Source organism: Scyliorhinus torazame, chromosome 6 (assembly GCF_047496885.1).
Source record: "Scyliorhinus torazame isolate Kashiwa2021f chromosome 6, sScyTor2.1, whole genome shotgun sequence".
Taxonomy (NCBI): Eukaryota; Metazoa; Chordata; class Chondrichthyes; order Carcharhiniformes; family Scyliorhinidae; genus Scyliorhinus; species Scyliorhinus torazame.
The window spans coordinates 304,724,671-304,750,178 of record NC_092712.1 but is presented as its reverse complement, the minus strand read 5'-3'; the positions used below and the strand labels follow the sequence as shown (position 1 = coordinate 304,750,178).

The following is a 25,508-nucleotide window of genomic DNA, read 5'->3' as shown; positions in this document are numbered from 1 at the left end:
TCCTGTTCACTCGATCTCTTCCCCTCATAATTTTGTACACCTCAGTCAAGTCACCCCTCAGCCCGCTTTGTTCCAAACAAAATAACCCCAACCTATCTAATGGAGCGTTTATAACTTGAATAGCACTCTAGAACTGCCTTTTCAATGCAGGAGGCAACACAGTTCCTATGTCATGATTATTAACGAGTACAAGCCCGGCCTTATTGATATTCCTGGGTCCATATTGACACCCGGACTGAGAGCTCTTCTGCTTTCCCCAGAACCAGAGTTTGGACCCTGTTAAAGTCCCCGGGCCGTGACCCCGATTGACCCGCGCGCGTTCAGACGACGCAACGTCCGGCCGCGGCCTGCTGCAGCGACTTCCGGTGCGGTCAGGCGCGTGTCCCGTGACCAGGACCCGTGCCGGCGGCGGAGAAGGGGCGCATGCGCGGTGCCGGCCGTCTGAAAATGGCAGCTTCCTAGGCGAGGGCGGGCGAGCGAGCGGAGCCGGAGCCGGAGCGGACTCTCTCTCTCTCTGACCGCCTCACACAGACCGTGAGGCCCGGCTTCTCTCTTCCACCGCCACTCCCACCCATTAGCCAGGTAACCATGGGGACAAGGGGTTGTGTCGTGTCCCGGTTTGGTTTTACATCCTGAGTAGTTTGTTTAGAGGAGGAGGTGATGGTGGTGACAGCGGCTCCGGCCCCGCCTTCACCCCCTGGGGTTGGGTCAACAGCCCGGGTCCATCCTTTGGCGAGCTCTCCCCACTCCGGTTCCGGGCTATAAATGGGTGGGTGACCACTTCACACAGCAACTCCAATCTGAGCCCAGATGTGCACCCACCTTCCCCTCTATGTTCCTCTTTCTCACTCCTGTCCTCTCTCTCCTCTCCAGTTCTGTGTGCTGGAGATTTCCAACCGTCCCCCCCCCCTCCCCTCGCTGCTTGAGATGGGAACCAGAACGCCGGTGCCCGCAATGTGAGGGAATGAGGAAACAGAGGAGCCCACGAATTTAGAAAGACGTGCGTTAATTTTCGTGCAGTTCTAAGTCTTCTCCCCCCCCACCCGGGGCAGGCAGTTCAAAGTGTTGAAAACTTTTGTCGGCAGACTGCGCGTAGTCCAGTTGTACTCCAGCGAGGCCTCCCGTAAGCAGCCAGGAGATGAGTTGAAGGGATGATCTATTTTTGGTGCTGTCGGCTGAGAGGAATGTTTGCTAGGGCACCAGGGGAACTTTCTGCCCTCCGGGTGGTGCCATGGGATTTTGGCGTCCGCCTGGGGGGGGGCCATGCAAGTGCGGCCTTGATTTGACGGTGTGCAGTCAGCCGAGATTGTTTGCCCGAATTTGTAGAGTGGGGCTTGATCCTGCAACCTTCTGTCTTCGAGACAGGGACTTCTATTTAACATAATATAACGATTATATAGGACTCATGAAGATGAAAGCTGGACGATCTACACTATCGTCTTTGGCTTTCTGTGGCGAAAGATGAAGCAACTGTGTATTTCTTGTTTTCCACTTTTATTTTTCTCTGCTTAAACTTGGCTTAACTTTTCATTTCCCTCCTCTTTCCATGCCTCTATCCTGTTTCTAACTCAACATCGTAATGTCTTCCTCCCAATTTCTGCATGTCATGCTCTCTTGCCTCCCATGGGGTTTTCATAGCTACTAAAAGCATGATTAAGGAAGAGTAAGCAGAGGAGGAAGACAACAAGTGGAGGACTTGGCTGGAAGAAAGCGAGTCTTTACTCTTAAGCAGGCTGGAATCTGGGAGCCACCTGTGTTTCTGTCACTTTGCAGCCTCTGACATCTGTTGCATTTCCCAGCCTGACATTGGTTTTCCTCTTCTGCTCAACCAACCTGGCAGCATTAGGCAAAGGACGTCACTGGTCAGGTGAAACTGTTATGTTAGCCAATTTTGTTTGGTCCCAGATTCCAGCACTGCTTATGTATGGGGCTGAGAAAAAGCTTACTGATTTCAAAATGCATATTTTCCCCATCTGTTGGGAGCTAAAAGGTGAGGATTGGAAGTATGGGGTGATGGGCGAGCTAGATTTAATATAGAATTAATATTTGTGGTGTGGTTCTATTTTAATATATTACTGGACCAAATAGCCAGGAGTATTTTTGTCTTTGATAGTTGCAATTAAACTCAGTTGGTGGCAGTCATTTGTTTCTGCAGTACATTTTATGGATGTAAAAACTCCTCGACCTTTTGAAAGCAGAGAACCCCTCTAGGCCAAAAGAGGAAAGCGGAAAGAAGGAGAGTTGAAAATATTACTGAAGAGAAACGGAAAGACTGTGTTAGGAAGGTGGAAGAATTTATGGATCGATGGCAAATGTGGATGAGTTTCCTGTGATGCAAAGTATTGAGAGATAGCCGATTGAATGAATGTCAGCTGTTTTTTGGAATGTGCAGGGAAGGGTGAATTTGGTGTTTACAACGTTGAATGAGTTTGAATTTTAATATGGTAAAGAACAGGCTTATCGGGGATGTTGATTCAATCTGTGGATGACAAAAGTTGAAAATGCAAACAGTGAGGAGGATACCGGCAGACCTCGACAGGAGGGTGTCATCAGACAGGTGAAAAGAGCAGTAAATGATGAATGCAATATAATCCAGAGGTGTGAAGTAATGCATTTTGGAAGGAAGAATGCAGAGAGGTGAAATAAATTAAATGGTGCAATTTTTAAGGGGGTGCCGCAAGAGACCTAGGGGGTTGATGTACATAAATCTTTGAAGGTGACGGGACAAGTTGATGCGGCTGTTTTCTTTATAAAAGCAGATGTGATCCGTAGCTTTATAAATAGGCATAGAATACAAAGCAAGGAAGTTGTGGTAAACCTTTATAAATCACTGGTTAGGCTCTAAATAGAATACAATATTGTTGGATTCTGAGCAGCACATTTCAAGAGGGATACCAAACCTTTGGTGAGGGGATGCAGAGGTACCAAGGTGGAAGGACATCAATTATGTGGAGAGGCTGGAGAAACCTGGACTTTACTCCTGCGCGGGAGTGGGTTAAGAGGAGATTTAAGTGTTCAAATTGATGATGGCTTTTGACAAGAATCGAGTAGATAAGGGGAAACGTTCCTCTGGCAGTTGGATCAGTAACCAGAGGGCACAGCGTTTAAAATTTTTTGAAAAAATGCCAGGGAGGGAAATTAGATCTTTCCTTCTGCAGCAAGTTGTTGCAATCCGAAACTCAATTCCTAAAAAGGTGGTTGAAGCAGAATCAATAGTCACTTTCAAAAGAGAATTGGATGATATAATTGAAAAGAAAAAACCTAGGGCAATGGGGAAAGAGCAACGGACTGATACTAATCAGATGTTTCAAAGAGCAAAGCCTCAGTGAGCTGAATGGATTCCTTCTCCGCTCTGATTCTGTAAGGATTACGCTGTATTTTTTTTGGTTTTGCTGTAATTAATTGACTTTGTAATTAGAATGTTTGAAACAGGCTGTTTACATTTTTGCCTTTTTAGCCAAATCTATTTCCGAGCCCCGGGTTTTGGTGGTGTCCATGCTATAATATGTGGAGACCAATGGAACATTGATTTAAACTTTGTTTCCTTGCCAGAGGTTTGAAAGAGCTTTTTATAGTTAGCTTCGTAGTGTTGACTTCATACAGACAATGGGTTGTAAAAGTAAGTGCAGGCCTATGTTGGAAACTTTTAATAGGTTAAATAGGGCATCAGTTTTGATGCTCAGCCAATGTATGAAGTGCCCTTCATTGTTGTCTAGTGTGTGAAAAGTGGAAAATAGGTTCATTAACTTTAATTTTTCAGTTTTATTTAAAATTTGCAATTTACATCCACAAAATGTCAAATTCCTGTGTCGTGGTGAAACATCCTTTGAATTTGAGAAATTGTCATCCTAAAGATCCAAAATAAATCAAATTTGAAACTAATGTAATGTTCCAAACAACTTGAAGCATTAAGTTATTTTGGTTCTGCTTTTTATTGTAACCGGAAAGATGCGAACCTTAACCGTTATATAATTTTGCTTATTTGTGTGTTTGACGTAAGATTGGTTTAGTCTGTATCTGTTAAGTGCAGATCATTGATCCTAATGGTATCACTTACGTGTAATGTCGATAGCATAGTCATAAAGCATAAGATGCCAAATCTTATTTAGTACCTCAGCCACACGTCCTCTGCCTTCCACAAGCAGATCTCCTTTTTGGTTGCTGATCACCATCATCCTTTCTTTGATTAACCTTATACCAGGATTGCTTTTATGTCACCCACTTGCCTCACACTTGCTTTGCCCCTCTTCTTTATTTTTTCCATTCTTCTCTGCACTTTCTGTACTCTGCTTGTCTTTTTCCATGCTATAAACCTATTATTGTACATGCGCTTACACAGGATATACAGCACCGACTCAGCCCATTTGGCCCAAATTGTCCATGCCGATGTTATGTTCCACTCTAACCTATTCCCATCTTTTCTCATCGAGGTGTTCGAGAGGGAATTGGATTATCATTTGAAAAGGAAGAATGTGCGGGGCTATGGGGCTAAGGTGGAGGAATTACACTTGGTGATTGCTCCTTTGGAGAGCTGGCGCAGCTACAACTGGCTGAATGGTCTCCGGTGCTGTAACAATGCTGTAATTCTGAAAATTCACCAACGTAACCATCTGTTCCCTTCTCCCTCATTGTGATTGTCTAGCTTCCCCTCAATACATCTATTTGCTTCAACCTCACCATTCTATGGGTAAAGAAGTGTCTTCTGAATTCCCTGTTGGATTTCTTGGTGACTACCTTATTTCGATGGTCTCTGGTTACTAGTGTGCGACTCATTTCAATTTTCGGTGCAACATACTGCTGTGAAACATTATACTCTATAATGAAGTTTGTAAAGTCAAAGCATTGTGATCCTTACAAATCAAAGCCTGACAGAGCTCCTTTGCACAGTTCTTGACAATATCAAAGCCTGACAGAGCTCCTTTGCACAGTTCTTGGCAACATATCAGTTTGGGTTTTCAAAGACTTGCTGCCAGGATGGGGACCCAGAAGATTGCTACTAACGGTATTTGGCCTATGTAAAGTTTGTTCATGTCCTGCAACTCTTAAACATCTGAAGATTGTCAGATGTTTGCTGTTGGGTTCTGTGAGCTTGGCCACCCCTAACCCTTGAGTTGGGTAAGAAGCTGGTGATCCTTCACGAGAGCACCTAACACCCACCAAATGAGAGGGCTAAAACGGGACATGTTTATTTGTATCTGATCATCTTGACACTCTGCTTGCTGGTCATGGGCCATCAAAGCTTCATGTACTAAAATCCAGGTTTTTCAGTTCACTGTGCTTGAGCATACAGCCCTAGGTAGTGCATATGTACCTAGTGATGGGTGTTCCTACCACCTTTAATAGTACTGTTTATTTATATTAAATAACAGTTGCTAAATGTGGACCCATTTTCTTCATTACATCTAGATCTTTTAATTTAGATTTATTGTCATGTGTACTGAGGTGTCTTACTGTCTTGGACCGAGCAGTTGCCATACCAAACTGTGATGGAGCCAGATAGGATACTTTCTATGGTGCCTCTGTAAAAATTGGTAAGAGTCAATGTTGGCATGCTGAATTTCCTTACTTTCCTGAGGAAGTATAGATGCTGCTCTGCTTTCTTGGTCATAGCGTTGATGTGGGTGGACCAGGACAGATTGTTGATGTGTGCACCTCGGAATTTGAAGCTGTCAACCATCTCCACCTCTGCATCATTGATGCAGACAGGGGTGTGTACAATACTTTGCTTCCTGAAGTCAATAACCAACTCCTTAGTTTTGCTGACATTGAGGGAGAGATTGTTGTCATTGCACCATGCCACGAGGTTCTCTATCTCCCTTCTGTACTCCGACTCATTGTTGTTCGAAATCCGTGTGTGTAGTGTGTGTGTGGTAGTTTATCCTTACTGATTGTGGTCTATGGGTCAGGAAGCTAAGGATCCAATTACAGAGGGAGGAGCCAAGTCCTAGGTTTTGGAGTTTGGATAAGAGTTTGACTGGGATTATGGGGTTGATTATGATTTTCAGTGAAGCTTTTGACGCATCTTTGTATCATTTGCGAGTGTTTTTAAAAAAAGTATTTTTATTAAGATTACAACATTTTATACATAACAAAGAGAACACACTAAACAATACTTGTAAAAAGAGAAAACAATCCCCCCCCACACCCACACCCACAGCTGACGGTGACCAACGACCAACTCTTTGAAGTACAGACTGAATGGGCGCCATCTTTTATTGAACCCTTCGATTGCACCTCTCAAGATTAACTTAACTTGCAAGGTATAGGAATTCCATTAAGTCCCTCAGCCACACTGAGGCACAGGGTGGAGAAGCTGACCTCCACCCCAACAGAACCTGCCTGCGGGCAATCAGAGAGGTGAAAGCTAAAACATCCGTCCCTGTCCCTCCGGCAGGTTGAATGACTCAAATATGGACCCTAGGGCATTGAGCTCCAAATCCCTTTGCGGGATTGCCAACGTGGTGCTGAAGCAAGAGCCCCAAAACCTCCCAGCTCCGAGCAAGACCCGAACATAGAATCATAGAATTTACAGTCCAGAAGGAGGCCATTCGGCGCATCGTGTCTGCACCGGCCCTTGGAAAGAGCACCCTACCCAAGCCCACACCTCTACCATATCCCCGTAACTCAGTAACCGTACCCCACCTTTTTGGACATTGAGGGCAATTTATCATGGCCAATCCACCTAACCTGCACATCCGGACTGTGGGAGGAACCGAAGCACCCGGAGGAAACCCACGCAGACACTGGGAGAACGTGCGGACTCTACACAGACAGTGACCCAAGTCGGGAATTGAACCTGGGACCTTGGAGCTGTGAAGCAACTGTGCTAACCACTGCTGCCGTGCAGCTCACCACTGTGCTATCGTGCTACTCATATGAACATGATTGGCCAGACCCCTCCCACGCTGCTCACAGTGTCCTCCATTCCCACAAAAAAAGACTCATCCTAGACCTCGGTAGATGTGCCCTCTACGGCACCTTTCATTGAATTAACGCTAGTCTCGCACATGATGCTGTGGCGTTAACCCTACGCAGCACTTCACACTGCACCCCTCTTCCAGTGCCATTCCCAACTCCTCCTCCCACTTAGCCTTAACCCCCTCCACTGCTCCCATATCCTCCAGAATCCTCCCATAGATCCCTGAGGTACCCTCTCCTCCATACCCACCACCGACAGCACTCTGACAGTGAGGAGGGCGGCATCACCGGGAACATCAGAAAGACCTTCCTTGCGAAATCCTGCACCTGTTGGTACCGGAACGTCACTGACCGTGGGATTCCAAACTTCTCGGTCAACTCCTCCTAACTCGTGAACCGTCCCTCCAGAAACAAATCCCTCATCCCTACCACCCCCTTGTCCTCCTAGCCCTGGAACCTGGCATCTAATCTAGCCGATTCAAACAGGTGGTTTGCACAGATTGGTGTCATCTTCGACACCGCACCTAGTTTAAAATGCTGCCGAAATTGCCTCCAAATTAGTGTAGCTACCACGACCAGATTGCCCGAGTATTTCCCTGGGGAGAACCGAAGTGGGGTCATTACCAGCACCCACAACCCTGCCCCCGTGCATGAGCCCAACTCCATCTTTACTCACAATTTCTTCCTGATCCTCACACCAGCACAGCATCTCCTTGGCATTCGCTGCCCAGTTGTAAGAAATCAAATTCAGCAGCGCCAAACTCCCCGACTGTTGACCTTTCTGAAGCACCGTTTTCCGAATTCTGGCTAACTTGCCCACCAAAATAAACAGTCATCAACTGCTTCACCCCAGAAAGAATGCTTTCGGCAAAATAACTGGCAGGCATTGGAATAAAAATAGCAACTGTGATAAAATATTAATCTTTTTAAAAAATATATATATTTTATTCAAGATTTTTTGGCCAAACATAACCGTACGTAGTGTTTCTTTTACACAACAATAAAGCAATATAAATAACAGTGGCCAGTTTTAACCAAATAAATAAATAATATATGAACGGAAACAAAAACAAAACTAAATGGCAACTGCCTTGTCAAAAATAAATACTCTCCAAAGATACAATCCAACAGTCCAATATACATTACCTAAAACAAATGCCTATACATATACAATAACATTCCTGAGAGTCCGTCCGATTTCTTCCCCCCCCCCCCCCCCCCCCCCCGGTTGCTGCTGTTGTCTTCTTCTTTTCCATTCCCTCTATCTTTCTGTGAGGTAGTCGACGAACGGTTGCCACCGCCTGGTGAACCCTTGAGCCGAACCCCTTAACACGAACTTAATCCGTTCTAACTTTATAAACCCTGCCATGTCGTTTATCCAGGTCTCCACACCCGGGGGTTTGGCTTCCTTCCACATTAACAATATCCTGCGCCGGGCTACTAGGGACGCAAAGGCCAAAACATCAGCCTCTCTCGCCTCCTGCACGCCCGGCTCTACTGCAACCCCAAATATAGCCAACCCCCAGCTTGGTTCGACCTGGACCCCCACCACCTTCGAAAGCACCTTTGCCACCCCCACCCAAAACCCCTGTAGTGCCGGGCATGACCAGAACATGTGGGTGTGATTCGCTGGGCTTCTCGAGCATCTCGCACACCTATCCTCTACCCCAAAAAATTTACTGAGCCGTGCTCCAGTCATATGCGCCCTGTGTAACACCTTAAATTGTATCAGGCTTAGCCTGGCACACGAGGACGATGAGTTTGCCCTATGTAGGGCATCAGCCCACAGCCCCTCCTCAAACTCCTCCCCCAGCTCTTCCCATTTCCTTTTCAGCTCATCTACCATGATCTCCCCCTCGTCCCTCATTTCCCTATATATGTCCGACACCTTACCATCCCCCACCCATGTCTCTGAGATTACTCTATCCTGCACCTCCTGCGTCGGGAGCTGTGGGAATTCCCTCACCTGTTGCCTCGCAAAAGCCCTCAGTTGCATATACCGAAATGCATTCCCTTGGGGCAACCCATATTTTTCCGTCAGCGCTCCCAGACTCGCAAACGTCCCATCTACGAACAGATCTCTCAATTGTGCTACCCCTGCTCTTTGCCATGCTCCAAATCCCCCATCCATTCTCCCCGGAACAAACCTATGGTTATTTCTTATCGGGGACCGCACCGAGGCTCCCGTCTTTCCCCTATGCCGTCTCCACTGCCCCCAAATTTTCAATGTAGCCACCACCACCGGGCTTGTGGTGTATTTCTTTGGTGAGAACGGCAACGGTGTCGTCACCATTGCTTGTAGGCTAGTCCCCCTGCAGGACGCCCTCTCCCATCTCTTCCACGCCGCTCCCTCCCCTTCTCCCATCCACTTACACACCATTGAAATATTGGCGGCCCAGTAGTACTCACTTGGGCTCGGTAGTGCCAGCCCCCCCCCCCCGGTCCCTACTACGCTGCAAAAATCCCCTCCTCACTCTCGGGGTCTTCCCGGCCCACACGCAACTCATAATACTCTTCTCTATTCTATTGAAAAAAGCCTTCGTGACCACCACCGGGAGGCAATGAAACACAAAAAGGAATCTCGGGAGGACCACCATTTTAACTGCCTGCACCCAACCTGCCAGTGACAGGGACACCATGTCCCATCTCTTAAAGTCCTCCTCCATCTGTTCCACCAACCGCGTTAAATTAAGCCTATGTAATGTACTCCAATTCTTGGCTATCTGGATCCCCAAGTACCGGAAGTCCCTTGTTACCTTCCTCAACGGTAAGTCCTCTATTTCTCTGCTCTGCTCCCCTGAATGCTCCTCAATGCTATGGCCAGGGGTTCAATCGCCAATGCAAACAATAACGGGCACAGAGGACATCCCTGCCTCGTCCCTCTATGGAGCCGAAAATAATCAGACCGCCGTCCATTCGTGACCACGCTCGCCATCGGGGCCCTATACAGCAACTGTACCCATCTGATATACCCATCTCCAAAGCCAAATCTCCTCAACACCTCCCACAAATAATCCCACTCCACTCTATCAAATGCTTTCTCGACATCCATCGCTACCACTATCTCCGCTTCTCCCTCTGGTGGGGGCATCATCGTTACCCCTAGCAGCCTCCGTATATTTGTATTCAGCTGTCTCCCCTTCACAAACCCAGTTTGGTCCTCATGAACCACCCCCGGCACACACTCCTCTATCCTCATTGCCATTACCTTGGCCAGAATCTTAGCGTCCACATTCAGGAGGGAAATGGGCCTATAGGACCCGCATTGCAGCGGGTCTTTTTCCTTCTTTAGGAGGAGCGATATCGTTGCCTCTGACATAGTCGGCGGCAGCTGCCCCCTTTCCCTCGCCTCATTGAACGTTCTCATCAGTAGCGGGGCCAGCAAGTCCATATATTTCCTGTAGAATTCAACTGGGAATCCGTCTGGTCCCGGGGCCTTCCCCGCCTGCATGCTCCCAATCCCTTTCACTACTTCCTCCATCTCAATCTGTGCTCCCAGTCCCGCCCTCCCCTGCTCCTCCACCTTAGGAAATTCCAGCTGATCCAGAAAGCACATCATTCTCTCCTTCCCATCCGGGGGCTGAGCTTCATATAATCTTTCGTAGAATGCCTTGAACACTCCATTCACTCTCTCCGCTCCCCTCTCCATCCCTCCCTCCTCATCTCTCACCCCCCCCCTATCTCCCTCGCTGCTCCCCTTTTCCTCAGTTGCTGGGCCAGCAAGCTGCTCGCCTTCTCCCCATATTCGTACTGTACACCCTGTGCCTTCCTCCATTGTGCCTCTGCATTACCCGTAGTCAACAAGTCAAATTCTACATGTAGCCTTTGTCTTTCCCTGTACAGTCCCTCCTCCGGTGCCTCCGCATATTGTCTGTCCACCCTCAGAAGTTCTTTCAACAACCGCTCCCTTTCCCTACCCTCCTGCTTTCCTTTATGTGCCCTAATAGATATCAGCTCCCCTCTAACCACTGCCTTCAGCGCCTCCCAGACCACTCCCACCTGAACCTCCCCATTATCATTGAGTTCCATGTACCTTTCAATACACCCCCTCACCCTTAAACACACACCCTCATCTGCCAATAATCCCATGTCCATTCTCCAGGGTGGATGCTGTTTGTTTTTCCTCCCCTATCTCCAGGTCCACCCAATGTGGAGCGTGATCCGAAATAGCTATTGCCGTGTACTCCGTCCCCGTCACCTTCGGGATCAGTGCCCTTCCCAAAACAAAAAAGTCTATTCGTGAATAAACTTTGTGGACATAGGAGAAAAACAAAAACTCCTTACTTCTAGGTCTACTAAATCGCCAGGGGTCTACTCCTCCCATCTGCTCCATAAAGTCCTTAAGCACCCTAGCTGCAGCCGGCCTCCTTCCGGTCCTGGACCTCGATCTGTCCAGCCCTGGGTCCAGCACCGTATTAAAATCTCCACCCATTACCAACTTCCCCACCTCTAGGTCCGGGATACGTCCTAACATACGCCTCATAAAGTTGGCATCATCCCAGTTCGGGGCATAAACATTCACTAAGACCACCGCCTCCCCTTGCAATTTGCCACTCACCATCACGTATCTGCCCCCACTATCTGCCACTATGGTCTTTGCCTCAAACATTACCCGCTTCCCCACTAGTATAGCCACCCCCCTATTTTTTGCGTCTAGCCCCGAATGAAACACCTGCCCTTTGTGTAGTCTAACCTGGTCTATCAGTTTCAGATGCGTCTCCTGGAGCATAACCACACCTGCCTTAAGTTTCTTTAGGTGTGCGAGTACCCGTGCCCTCTTAATCGGCCCGTTCAGCCCTCTCACATTCCACGTGATCAGCCGGGTTGGGGGGCTCTTTACCCCCCCCCCCCCCCCCCCCCCCCCCCCCCCTGTCGACTAGCCATCTCCTTTTTCAATCCAGCTCACCCGGTTCCCATGTAGCCGTATCTCCCCCCAACGGCGCCCGACCACCCCACCCCATACCAGCTCCCCCTTCTCCCCAGCAGCAGCAACCCAGTTAAACCCCCCCCCCCCCCCCTGCTAGATCCCTCACTGGTAATTGCACCCCCCATGTTGCTCCCAGAAGTCAGCAAACTCTGGCCGACCTCGGCTTCCCCCGTGACCTCGGCTCCCACTGTGCGAGGCCCCCTGCTTCCCTGTTCCCGCCATGATTACCATAGCGCGGGAACAAAGCCCGCGCTTCCCATTTGGCCCCGCCCCCAATGGCCGGCGCGCCCCCCCCCCCCCCCCCCCCCCCCAAACGACGTGGGGAAGAGAGAAAAGTTACAGGGTCGCAGGATTAACAACTTGGGAAATCATCTCTTCCCCCTTTTCCCCCCCTTCACCCCACATATTCACCCCACCACTTTGTCCCAAACGTTCTTTTTCTAGTCCGCTTATTCCAGTTTCTCCTCGACAATAAATGTCCACTCCTCTTCTGCCGTTTCAAAGTAGTGGTGTTTCCCTTGATGTGTGACCCACAGTCTTGCCGGCTGCAGCATTCCAAATTTAACCTTCCTTTTGTGCAGCACCGCCTTGGCCCGATTAAAGCTTGTCCTCCTCGCCACCTCCGCACTCCAATCTTGATATACGCGGATCACCGCGTTCTCCCACCTACTGCTCCGAGTTTTCTTTGCCCATCTGAGGACCGTCTCTCTGTCCTTATATCGGAGAAATCTCACCACTATGGCTCGAGGAATTTCTCCAGCCCTCGGTCTTCGCGCCATAACTCGATAGGCTCCCTCCACCTCCAATGGGCCCGTCGGGGCCTCCGATCCCATTAACGAGTGCAGCATCGTGCTCACATATGCCCCGACGTCGCCCCTTCTGCACCTTCGGGAAGACCAAGAATCCTTAAATTCTTCCTCCTCGCATTATTCTCCAGCACCTCCAGCCTTTCCACACACCTTTTGTGTTGTGCCTCGTGCATCTCTGTCTTCACCACCAGGCCCTGTATGTCGTCCTCATTCTCAGCAGCCTTTGCCTTCATGACCCGAAGCCCCTGCTCCTGGGTCTTTTGCTCCTCCTTTAGCCCTTCAATCGCCTGTAATATCGGGGCCAACAGCTCCTTCTTCATCTCCTTTTTAAGTTCTTCCACGCAACGCCGCAGGAACTCTTGTTGGTCAGGGCCCCATATTAAACTGCCTCCTTCCGACACCATCTTGCTTTGTGCCTGCCTTCCTGGCCGCTGCTCTAGAGGATCCACCGCAATCCGGCCACTTTCCTCCTTTTTCCATCCGTGTCCAGGGGGGATTCCCTTCTGGTTTACCGCACAGTGTATTTAGCCGTTAAAATTGCCGTTGGGGCTCCTATCAAGAGCCCAAAAGTCCTTTCCACCGGGAGCTGCCGAAACATGCGACTTAGCTGGTCATCGCCGCACCCGGAAGTTAAAATATTCATCTTTACCGATTGAACCGGGCGTGCCAATGCTAGAGGGAAGCTGTCCCACCTCTGTAGATCCATCAATTCCGAGCTTGGGCACACTTTCCCCTAACGCCTTGACTCGGGTCATCAATAAAAGGTGAAGAACAACAGTCCGAACACTGAACCCCTGTGGGACTCCATTGATAACTGCTCCCTAAGGAGGTGGAATCTGAAATCTTGCACAAACTCAACTCACTAGGCAATATCTGCCAAGTCAATTTGATTCTGCAGTTCGGGGATGAAGCGAGTTTCTCGGGGGTAAAGCTATCTTTAAGAGAATCCGCCAAATTCCTTGCCCAGCCCAAAATCTGCCCGATTTTAAAAAAAAAAAGAAGAAAATATTGGAAAGCAGTCGGCAGGTCAGGAAGTAGCTGTGCAGGAAGGAGAGACAATCTATCCCCTGAATCCACTAGAGTCAGTTTCATTCGTGGACAGTACGGTAGAACAGTGGTTAGCACAGTTGCTTCACAGCTCCAGGGTCCCAGGTTCGATTCTCGGCTTGGGTCACTGTCTGTGCAGAGTCTGCACGTTCTCCCTGTGTCTGTGTGGGTTTCCTCTGGGTGCTCCGGTTTCCTCCCACAGTCCAAAGATGTGCAGGTTAGGTGGATTGGCCATTCTAAATTGCCCTTGGTATTCAAAAAGGTTAGGTGGGGTTACGGGGATAAAGGGGATAGGGTGGAAGTGTGGGGCTTAAGTGGGGTGCTCTTTCCAAGGGCCAAATGGCCATCTTCTGCACTGTAAATTCTATGAATCTATGTGTGGCACATGGTCGAAATGCTGTTGAAAGCCAAGATATGCAATTTTTATCGAACTCACAGTCTCCCATCTTAGCAACCTCCTCCAAGACATTGATCGAGGTTGGTGAGGCATGAACAGAAAACATAACAAACAGTTCAGTTGCTTAAAATCTGAAACAAAAACCAAAGTCCTGCAAACACCCGGAATGTCAGGTGGTATCTGTCAAGAGAATGTGATTCTACACTCTGGGATGAAATCCTTCCTTGGACCTTTGTTACTGAAATCAAATGCAAGCAAGTGCTGGAAAAACTCCGCTGGTCTAGCAGCATCTGTCTGTCAGAGCGAAATGCAGTTCGTTTCCAGACCAATATAACTCCTTCAGAACCTTTATTTCAGTTCCTCATCCACGGTATTTTGTTTTTCGTTTGTAACCGAAACGTTGATTTGTGCCGTTGGCTTCGATTCTGAATATTTGCCCCATTTTCTCCTTTGAAGCATGACCTGTTGAGATTCTGTAACAAGCCTTTCCTCTGTTAGGGTGGTCATGGAGGTTATCTCCAATGATCTCTTTTGCCTCATACTGGTCAAACTGATGGGCCTGTAAGTTCCTGGTTTCGACCTATTAAGTGAAAGCTGAAGTAAGGTGCTATTTCCAAGGGCCGGTGCAGACTTGATGGGCCCCTGCACTGAGGGGATTCTATGATTCTGTTTACCTTTTTAAATGCTGTTGCCACTTGGGTCTCTTCAATCGATGGGCTCCTAGACCTAAATGAGTAGTTAAACAAAACAAGCAAGAAGAAGACGTTTGCAGGGCTTGTGGCCCGGTTTTGTCACCGTTTCAAATCTATGGAGTGCGTTAGGGTTTTGATTCCTAAGCAAAACTTGCAATCCTTTTTACTAACTTTTAACCAAAGTTTACATGTCACCTACTTCAGAGCTATCTACATGTTGCATATTTGAAGAGCACTAAATTGACATGTTTTTGTGCCTTTGATCTATAATAGGGATGAGTGCAGTGCAGTATGAAAGTGATGCAACTTGTAACTCGGTGACCAGGACTACATTAACATATTTCTAATCATTCCTCCAAACACAAGCACTGGTGAAACATGCATGATTTTAAAAAAAATCTTCACTCTTCTGGGCACTTCTTTAAAGTCCCCTTAGTTTAGGTTTGGTTTATTGCACATTTTTCAACACCCACGCCCAGAATATCCGAGGGCCCTGTTCCTGTTTAAACATTCTGGTCTTTCACAAGAACCATGCAAATACAGCTCCTTCCCTGAATCTTTATCATGCAAGACCTTGTTCTGATGTTGCAATTTGCTTTGCTAAGTGGGCGTGGGGTGGGGGAGGTGGGGAGGGGGGAGAGAGAAAGAGAGATGTTGACCCTTTATTGTTAAATTAGTATCTTTTGTGAAACTTTGAATAATTCCAGGGAAACTGCCCTGCTTATCAGAAAATTCAGTTCTGCAAAGGCAGATTCTTGTTGTGCTGCAAAAGTGTCCTGGACTTTGTACTGAAAGCCATACAAACTGGTGGAATTTGAGCACTATATTCCATGCTGGAATACACCCCGTGATCTTTGGAAATGTGACTGACAGTTGGCTATTTACTCAAAATCAGTAGAAGAGTGAGCTACACTTATACCTTCAAAATCTTTGCCTGGCATACCAACCATAAAGATTCTGCCTATGGAGCACAGAGTTGTCGTTTCAGTGTATGTTAATGTTCAGTGTGTGTTCAAGTTGCAATGTGGTGTTAGCCACTACTTATTGTTGCAGGATTGTTGTGACATGCTGTGAAAACCAGACTTGTTCATTACCAAGTTCTTTGCATCTATCAGCAGCGAAAGCAAATTGTGCAGTGTCTTCTAAGGTGTTTGTGGTTACCCAGTTTAATGCCAACCAGCGCATCTTTAAAAAAAAAAAAACATTTCTCTTGTCCTTACATTTGAATTACACAGCATCTGTTACTAAAAATGGATCATTTTATCGTGCTGTTCTCGATACTGAATCAGCCGTAAGTCAATCTTTGTGGTAGGGGAGCATCCTCTTGCAAGCTATAGATAAACTTACTGACGGGTGGCATGCGGCGCAGTGGTTAGCACTGCTTCCTCACACGCCAAAGACCCAGGTTTGATCCCAGGTCACTGTCCGTGTGGAGTTTGCACATTCTCCCCGTATGTGCTCGAATCTCACCCCCACAACCCAAAGATGTGCAGGGTAGGTGGATTGGCCACAATAGTTGAAAGCAGACAACCAAATAACAGCTTCTAATTGACCTCTGTCTAGCATTCTGGACACAATCCCAGCATCTGAGTAATGGGAGTGAAAATTCTTCAAATGTGAAAGTATCCCTTGGGATGATAAAAGTTTTGAACAAAGATGGTGCTCATTGATGCACTGAATTTTCATTAGTTAGCCTTTTTTTTAAAACAGGTGTCTCCACCACAGCTTGTACCAAGGCTTCCTGTTTGTGAGCTCATGCTCTTTATCCCTGCCCACTGATAAATGAGTGAAGGGAGGGTGGAAAAAGAATGAGGAAATTATTATTCTAACAGTGTCTGGTATTGCTTGAAAGTATAAAGCAAGGTGAAGTGGTAACTCCTGAAACACCTGTCAGAAATAACATTACTGGGCACATTGGGTTGAATGATCTCCTCTGCTGTATGATTCTGGGGGCATTTCTTTATCTGTACTGGGACAAAGAAAATAAAGTTTTTGCATTTTATACACCGTATACGATGGTTACAATTTACAGGTTGTTCCTTTTCGGTGTTGTGCCCCCCCCCCCCCCCCCCCCCCCCCCCCACACACACACACACACACACACACACACACACACACACACACAATCACCACCAATTTCCCTTCTTTCACTGGTTTGGGATCCTTTTTCCTTGGCCATTTACTTCACCGTGGGTAGTTGTCTGGTGTTTATCTGTGGGCAGTGCCCTCCTTCTCCCTTCCCTCTCCCTCTCAATTGGCCTCCCCTCCCTTCTCTTTTGCCATCCAGTTGTCGGCCAGCTTTTGAGGGTTCTCTTTCGTGTGACCTTGTGTTGGGCACTTTGGTCACTATGTCGGCCGCTTTCTGGCCACCCCATTGTGTCCTCTGGTTTCACCCCCGTGTTTTCCCCCACTCCCATTTCTGTCTGTTCCCTGTGATCCCATTGGCTTTGAACAGGCCTTGGAACAAGTTGGTGAATGGTCTCCACATTTTGTGGAAGCCCTCTCCTCCAGGTGGAGAATTTCCAACAGGTCTGCCAGCCAGTCTGCAGCTGTGGGTGGTGCTCCTGATCGCCAGCCAAGCAGGATTCTCCGGCGGGCGATTAGGGAAGTAAGGGTGTCGACCCTTTTCCCATGTGTAGTTCTGGCTGGTCCGATAGTCCGAAGATTACCACGCTCGGGCACGGCTCCACCCTCAGCCCCACAACCTTGGTCATTGCTTCAAAGAAGGCTGTCCACAACCCGACAAGTCTGGAGAAGGCCCAGAACATTTGGGCATGGTTGGCTGCGCCTCACTGGCACCGTTCACATTTATCCTCCACCTCCGGGAAGACAGAACCTGATCCTCCACCTCTGGGTCCTTGTCAGGTGTGTTCTGTGCACCACTTTTTGCTGCATGAGGCTTTGCCTTGTGCAGGAGGAGTGGAGTTGGGCCTGTTCAGTGCTTCACTCCAAAGTCCCCAACCTATTTCCGTCCCTAGCTCTTCCTCCCATTTTTCTCTTGTTTCGTTCGGTGGGGAGTGTGTCCTTTCTAAAAGTTGTCCATACAGGTCCCCCCAGTTCCCATTTCCTGACTGTCCGCGTCCAGTAACTCCTGTAACGTTGTGTTTCTCGGGATCCTTGGGTACATTGTCGTCTGCTTGCAGGGACAGTTTAAAAAAAAAAAAAAAAAATTTTTATTAAAGGTTTTCATAAAATATCAATAAAATGAGAAAGAAAAAAGAACCCAACAGGGTTAAGTACAAAACACAATCTAAAAAATCAACCCCCCAAACCCCTCCCCCCGTACCTAAATAATAAATTAACATTAACACCCCGACTTAAGACAACAAGTGTATACACCCCCTCAGACCCTTCCAGTGTAAATAACATAAACAAAAATAAAGTAAACCCACCCCCCGAGCAGCTGCTGCCATTGACCAATGTCTATCGTTCTGCCAGAAAGTCTAAGAACAGTTGCCACCGCCTAAAGAACCCTTGTACCGACCCTCTCAAGGCGAATCTCGCCCTCTCCAATTTAATGAACCCTGCCATATCGCTGATCCAGGATTCCACGCTTGGGGGCCTCATATTTTTCCACTGAAGGAGAATCCTTCGCCGGGCTACCAGGGACGCAAAGGCCAGAATTCTGGCCTCTTTCGCCTCCTGCACTCCCGGCTCCTCTGCCACCCCAAATATTGCGAGCCCCCAGCCCGGTTTGACCCTGGATCCTACCACCCTCGACACCGTCCTCGCTACGCCCTTCCAAAATTCCTCCAGCGCTGGGCATGCCCAGAACATGTGGGTGTGATTTGCTGGGCTCCCTGAGCACCTAACACACCTGTCCTCGCCCCCAAAGAACCTGCTCATCCTTGTCCCGGTCATGTGTGCCCTGTGCAGCACCTTAAACTGTATGAGGCTGAGCCTCGCGCATGAAGAGGTAGAGTTCACCCTCCCTAGGGCATCTGCCCACGTCCCCTCTTCGATCTCCTCTCCCAACTCCTCCTCCCACTTACCTTTCAACTCCACCACCGAGGCCTCCTCCTCCTCCTGCATCACCTGGTAAGTTTCCGAGATCCCCCCCCCCCCCCCCCCCCCCCCCCCCCCCCGAGAGCACCCTGTCCTGTACTGTGTGTGGCAGTAGCCGTGGGAATTCCACCACCTGCCGTCTGGCAAACGCCCTTACCTGTAAGTACCTGAAGGTGTTCCCCGATGGAGCCCGTACTTCTCCTCCAGCTAACCCAAGCTCGCGAACTTCCCGTCCACAAACAGGTCCCCCAACTTTCGTATGGCTGCCCTGTGCCACCCCGAAAACCCTCCACCTGTTCTTCCTGGGGCGAACCGGTGGTTCCCCCGTAATGGGTCCAGGCCGAGGCCCTAACCCCCCCCCCCCAATGCCGCCTCCACTGCCCCCAAATTTTGAGGGCCGCCACCACCACCGGGCTCGTGGTATACCTCCTTGGATGGAGCGGCAGCGGCGCAGTTGCCAGCGCCCCCATTCTCGTACCCACACAGGACGCCGTCTCCAGCCTCTTCCATGCAGCCCCCTCCCCCTCCATCACCCACTTGCGCACCATTGTCGCATTGGCGGCCCAGTAGTACCCACAGGTTGGGCAGCGCCAGCCCCCCCCCTATCTCTACTCCGCTCCAGGAACACCCTTCTCACCCTCGGAGTCCCTCGCGCCCACACAAACCCCATTATACTCCTGTTAACCCGCCTGAAAAAAGCCTTCGGGATAAACACGGGGAGGCACTGGAACAGGAACACAAACCTTTGGGAGCACCGTCATTTTGATTAACTGCACCCTACCCGCCAGGGATAGTGGCAACGCGTCCCACCTCTTGAACTCCTCCTCCATTTGCTCCACCAGCCTTGTAAAGTTAAGCCTATGCAGGGCCCCCCAGCTCCTGGCCACCTGGACCCCCAAATAGCTGAAACGCAGGGACAGTTTTTGACCTGCAGATGTTGGAGTTCGTTCCCGTTCGGTCGTTCCAGTCTCTCCGTCAGTTCCTCTAAGGTCGCTAGTCTGTCCCCTGCATGGAAGTCCCTAATCGTCAGTGCCCCCCCGTCCTGTCTCCACCTCTTAAAGGTGGCGTCGTGCATGGCCAGTGGAAACCTGTGGTTGGCGCTGCCAGAATCAGTTCCTGCCCAATAGACTGTTGTAATGCCATAGACGGTCCACTGGAATCCACATAAATGAACTGAGACATTTCTATCGATTTCACTATCAAAGTCAGTAATTTCCTGTTGGCTTCAGAGAAACCTTTCACCAATGGAAAAGACCCTCTGACATTTGGATGTGAATGTGTACAACAGTAAAACTTTGTGGCATTAAGGAGACCGGTTACATTGCACACATCTGTACACATGGCAAAACGGTTTATTGCTTTTGTCCTTTGTTTTTCACTAATACCATGTGAGCCCCTGTGGTATACTTCCAAACAATTTGTAATATGTTCAGTTTATTTTCTCATTTGTATGCAATATTTTATTTTTCAGTTCACTTCAAAATGAATATCATCAAAGAAAACAAGGATTTGGCCTGTTTCTACACAACAAAACACTCATGGAGGGGAAAGTGAGTTCCTTTTTTGATTTGGGTTAGTTACACACTTTAAAAGGTTTAATTGCTATGGAGCTTTTTAAGTGACTTCACTGGTTTCCAGCAGCAATTGAAGATAATCATGCTGTTCATGGAGAAGAATGTTCTATCTGTACAACGTCTTATCACTTCCTCTGATTCAAAGGTTTTCACTAAAGATTAGTTACTCTTTAAATGCAATTACTGTTATCTAGATGTGACATTTTGGGACTTTGCATATTTATCGTGACAGTTCTGAATGTTGTGGCATGGCAGATGGGAAGTGCCAGGATGTCCAGATCCCAAAGGGAAACTTAAAACAGCTGTCAGAATGATTTGCAATTTTTGTATTATGAGGAGTGTTTTGAAGTCCAGAAGTAACTCTTGGTCCAATTGTTCTGATATTATATGTTAAAGTTAAACATTTATTTAGAATAAAGAGGGGAAAGAATAAAATAGCACCTAAAACACAAGAACACCGTTGCACAGTTAACAGTACTTTCAAACATTTCTGAAAAGTTTTTGGCTTAAATAAACTCTGAGCTAAACCCTCTTTTGGTGGCAACAGCCCTTAGATACATACTGATCTCAAATTCCAGTAACTTTACCATACAATGCTCTGTTGCTCTAGGGTGTACTGCGGGTGACAACAAGCTGGTGCTCACAGGTTTGGCTTCACCCACATTCTTGTTCAAAATCCCACCAGTCACCACATAGACGGTCTTTAATGTTGCCGTAAATCATTTTTCCCCCCCATTGATCTTAACACTCTATTGTACTCTACAATCCTTCAGATGCTCATTTTCCTAGAATTGATTAACCCCTTTTATACTTATGGCTATAATATTTTGCCTCATCTATTTGTAATCTTCCAATTGTATATAAAAACAAAGACCAGTACAGAACAGGAACAGGCCCTTCGACCCACCAAGCCTGGCCGATCACGTGTCCTAGTTACCTGTCTGTACATGTGCCTATCCAGATAAGTCTTAAAGATCACTAACGTATCTGCCTCAGCCACCTCACTTCGCAGTGCATTCGAGGCCACCACCACCCTCTGTATTTTTAATTTAAAAAAAAAAAATCCCTCGCACATCTCCACTGATCCTATCCCCTCTCACCTTGAACTTGTGCCCCCTTGTAATTTTCAATTCCGCCCTGGGAAAAAGCCTCCAACTGTTCACCCTATCTATACCCCTAATAATTTTATAAACTTCTATCAGGTCGCCCCTCAGTCTCCGTCTCTCTAGGGAGAACAATCCCAGTTTATTCAATCTCTCCTCATAGCTAATACCTTCCATATCAGGCAACATCCTGGTAAACCTTTACTGTATTCTCTCAAAAGGCTCCACGCCCTTCTGGTAGTGCGGTGATCAGAATCTTTTAAAAAATAAACTTAGAATACCCAATTAATTTTTTCCAATTAAGAGGCAATTTAGTGTGTGCAATCCACCTACCCTGCACAACTTTGGGTTGTGGGGACGAAACCCACGCAAACATGGAGAGAATGTGCAAATATAACCCTGTGTGATTTAATCTTTTAATCTCCACCATAAGGGACCTTATCAAATGCTTTACTAAAGTCCATGCAGACAACATCCACAGCCCTTCCCTCATCAATCATTTTTGTCACCTCCTCAAAAAACTCAATTAAATTAGTGTGACACGACCTCCCTCTTATAAAACCATGCCTGTTGCGAATAAGACCATTCACTTCTAAATGTGCATAGATCCTATCTCTTGAGAATCTTTCCCAACAATTTCACTATCACTGACGTCAAGTTCACTGGCCTATAATTGCCCGGGTTATCCTTGCAACCCTTCTTAAATAATGGTACAACATTGGCTATCCCCCAATCCTCTGGGATCTCACCTGTGGCCAATGAGGACACAAATATTTCTTGTTAAGAGGCCCAGTGATTTCATCTCTTGTCTCACGCAGTAATCTGGGGTAGATGCCATCTGGCCCTGGGGATTTGTCTACCTTAATGCTTTTTAACACGCCTAACACTTCCTCTCTCGGAAGAACGACCTGTTCTAAAGTGTTTACACATCCTCTGAGACACCACAAATCAACGTGTCTCTCTCCTTTGTGAATACCGATGCAAAATACTCATTAAGGATATCACCTACTTCCATTGGTTCTACATATAATTTCCGTCCTTTGTCTTTGAGTGGACCAACTCTTTCTCTAGCTACCCTCTTGTTCCTGATAAAATGCTTTAGGATTCTCCTTAATCCTGCCTGCCAAGGACATTTCGTGACCCCTTTTTGCCCTCCTAACTCCCTGCTTGAGCTCTTTTTTACTTTCCTTGTATTCATCAAGTGCGTCATCTGTTTTTAGTTGCCTGTACCTCACGTATGCATCTATTTTCTTTTGACAAGACTCTCAATTTCCCTGGTCATCCATGGTTCCTGAATCCTGGCCTTCCTTTTTACCGGCACATGCCTGCCCTGCACTCCCATCAACTGCTCCTTAAAAGACTCCCACATGCTAAATGTGGATTTGCCCTCAAACAGCCTCTCCCAAACATCAGCCTCCAAATCCTGCCTAACCTGGTTGTAATTAGCCTTCCCCCAATTTAGCACCTGAACCCTAGGACAACACTCGTCCTTTTCCATGAGTATCCGAAAGCTTACGGAATTGTGAACACTGTTCGCCACATGTTCCCCCACTGCAACTTTGACCTGGCCGGGCTTGTTCCCTAGTACTAGATCCAGTATAGCCCCCTCTCTAGTCAGACTATCCACATATTGTTCCAAAAAACCTTCTTGGACACACTTAACAAATTCCTCACCATCCAGACCCCTAGCCCCAAGGGATTTCCAGTCAATATGAAGAAAATTAAAGTCTCCCACTACAACAACCCTATTATTTCTACAAGAATCTGCTTACATATCTGTTCTTCAACGTCCCGTGGGCTGTTGGGAGGCCTGTAGTACACCCCCATCATAATGATTGCCCCCTTCCTGTTTCTGAGTTCTACCCACAGTGCCTCGTTACTTGTTTCTTCCAAGGTGTCCTCCCATGGTACAGCACTGATACGTTCTCAAATCAGTATTGCAATTCCCCCACCTCTTTTACCTTCCTCCCTGTCTCGCCTAAAACACCTATATCCTGGAATATTTAGCTGCCAGTCCTGTCCCTTTTTTAAACAAGTCTCCGTTACAGCAACCACATCCAAGTTCCACGCATGAATCAAGGCTTTACGTTCACCTGTCTTCCCTGTTATACTCTGTGCATTGAAGCAGATACACTCCAGACCTCCAGGCCCACTGAGTTCGACTTCCCCAGCCTACCCTTCCTCTTAGCCAGCCTGGCCCTTGTACCATGCTCATCCCCAGTCTCTACACTTGCTGGCTTACTGTTCTGATTCCCACCTCCTGCCACATTAATTTAATCCCACCCGTACCATACTAGCAAACCTCCCTTTTGTTCACTTTCAAAACGCAACAGCCAACTTCAAACCAATTATTTGTTTTGCCTGATGTCAATTTTTATTCAAGCTCTCCGTTCATCACCATATCAAAGCACTTGTCTTTGCACCTCTTGATGTTTGACCTTTGCACTCTCCAATTCAATTAAATCGGTCACATTCCCATAGGCTTGTTTCCCAGTATATGACAGTGATATTGCAGAAATAAAATGCTGATTTTCCTGACAAGATTGTACTAAATATCAGTTGTTTACGTTTGCGTTCTCATTAGTTTTGGGATGCTGATTAATGCTTTGTCTGATGTATGGAATGGGTTTTCACTGAATATCCCAACATAGCTGAATAGATAGACCAGTGCTACAATTGGAACTTTACATCAAAGTTGTTATATTTTGATCAATGAAGAGCTGTAGGAAATGGGTGTCTTTCTGGAAAACTGTATTTTGTTTATTCTATCTGGAATAATTGTTTTTGTGCTTCGAATTATGCTTATTCAGCTTCCAAATAGATAGATAAGTCCATGTGGTATATGTAACATCCTGGAATCCCATAAAGACAACAGGAGTGCTGTTATTGCCAGAAATGTCTTTTTAAAAAAAAAAATTAAAAAAAAATTCTTTGTAAATTTTTCCAATTAAGGAGCGATTTAGTGTGGCCAATCTTTGGGTTGTGGGGATGAGACCCTCGCAGACACTGGGAGAATGTGCAAACTCCACACGGACAGTGACCCGGTTGGTGCATGAATCAAACCCGGGTCCTCTGTGCTGAGGCAGCAGTGCTAACCACTGTGCTACCCCGTATGCAATTGTCTAACTAGATACCCGGCATTAAAAACAAACCGCGTATTACCGGGAACAAACATCTTCCCGGTGAACACTCAACCCCAATGATGTTTTGACTCTCCATTGATTTCAGCTTTACTCGGGTTAGTCAGATTGGTCAAATGTTGCCTTATTGCTGGGCAGTATGTTCACCTCTCCACTAGCATTTAGCCCTCTGCCACATATGGATCAAGACTGCAATGAAGTCTGTAGCCAGGCAGGCCTCTGGTGAAATGCAATCTGAGGGTCTGTGGGTAGGTTATCTGTGACACTTGGCATTTGTTCACTGTGGTGGGCACCATGCGGCCGGTGAGTGTTGTGTGTGTGGCCCACGAGACATTTTGTTGACACGCACATCCCGCTGGTTTCCATCTATGTAGTTTTTTCCTACTGGTATGGCTGAAGTGGTGAGCAGGTAAAGAGCCAGCAAGTGAAGTGAGGTATGTGCTGATTGCATCCAATCAATATAATTTGTTTTTACCGCTTGAGGCTTTCATAGATTATCATAGAATTTACAGTGCAGAAGGAGGCCATTTGGCCCATCGAGAGTGCACCGGCTCTTGGAAAGAGCACCCTACCCAAGGGCAACACCTCCCCCCTATCCCCATAACCCAGTAACCCTACCCAACACTAAGGGCAATTTTGAACACCAAGGGCAATTTATCATGGCCAATCCACCTAACCTGCACATCTTTGGACTGTGGGAGGAAACCCACGCACACACTGGGAGGATGTGCAGACTGCGCACAAACAGTGACCCAAGCCGGAATCGAACCTGGGACCCTGGAGCTGTGAAGCAATTGTGCTATCCACAATGCTACCGTGCTGCCTTATGACAGTTCTATTAATATGAATGATTAAGCATTTCCTGTAACTTATTAAATATTCAGATTATATTATGT

At 47.4% G+C, this 25,508-nt stretch overlaps 1 protein-coding gene across 4 annotated transcripts in view; it reads left to right on the top strand.

The window, feature by feature from the left end:
* Positions 1 to 412: 412 nt before the first annotated feature.
* The window catches only part of LOC140425555 (dnaJ homolog subfamily C member 13), a 169,721-nt gene continuing 144,625 nt past the window's right edge, over positions 413 to 25,508 (top strand). For all 4 annotated transcript variants that reach the window (XM_072509978.1, XM_072509977.1, XM_072509976.1 and 1 more), the window contains exons 1-2: positions 413 to 582; positions 20,267 to 20,345. In XM_072509978.1, coding sequence (XP_072366079.1) covers positions 20,278 to 20,345 — 68 coding nt within the window. In that variant the 5' untranslated portion in view covers positions 413 to 582; positions 20,267 to 20,277. The remainder of the gene's footprint in view (positions 583 to 20,266; positions 20,346 to 25,508) is intronic.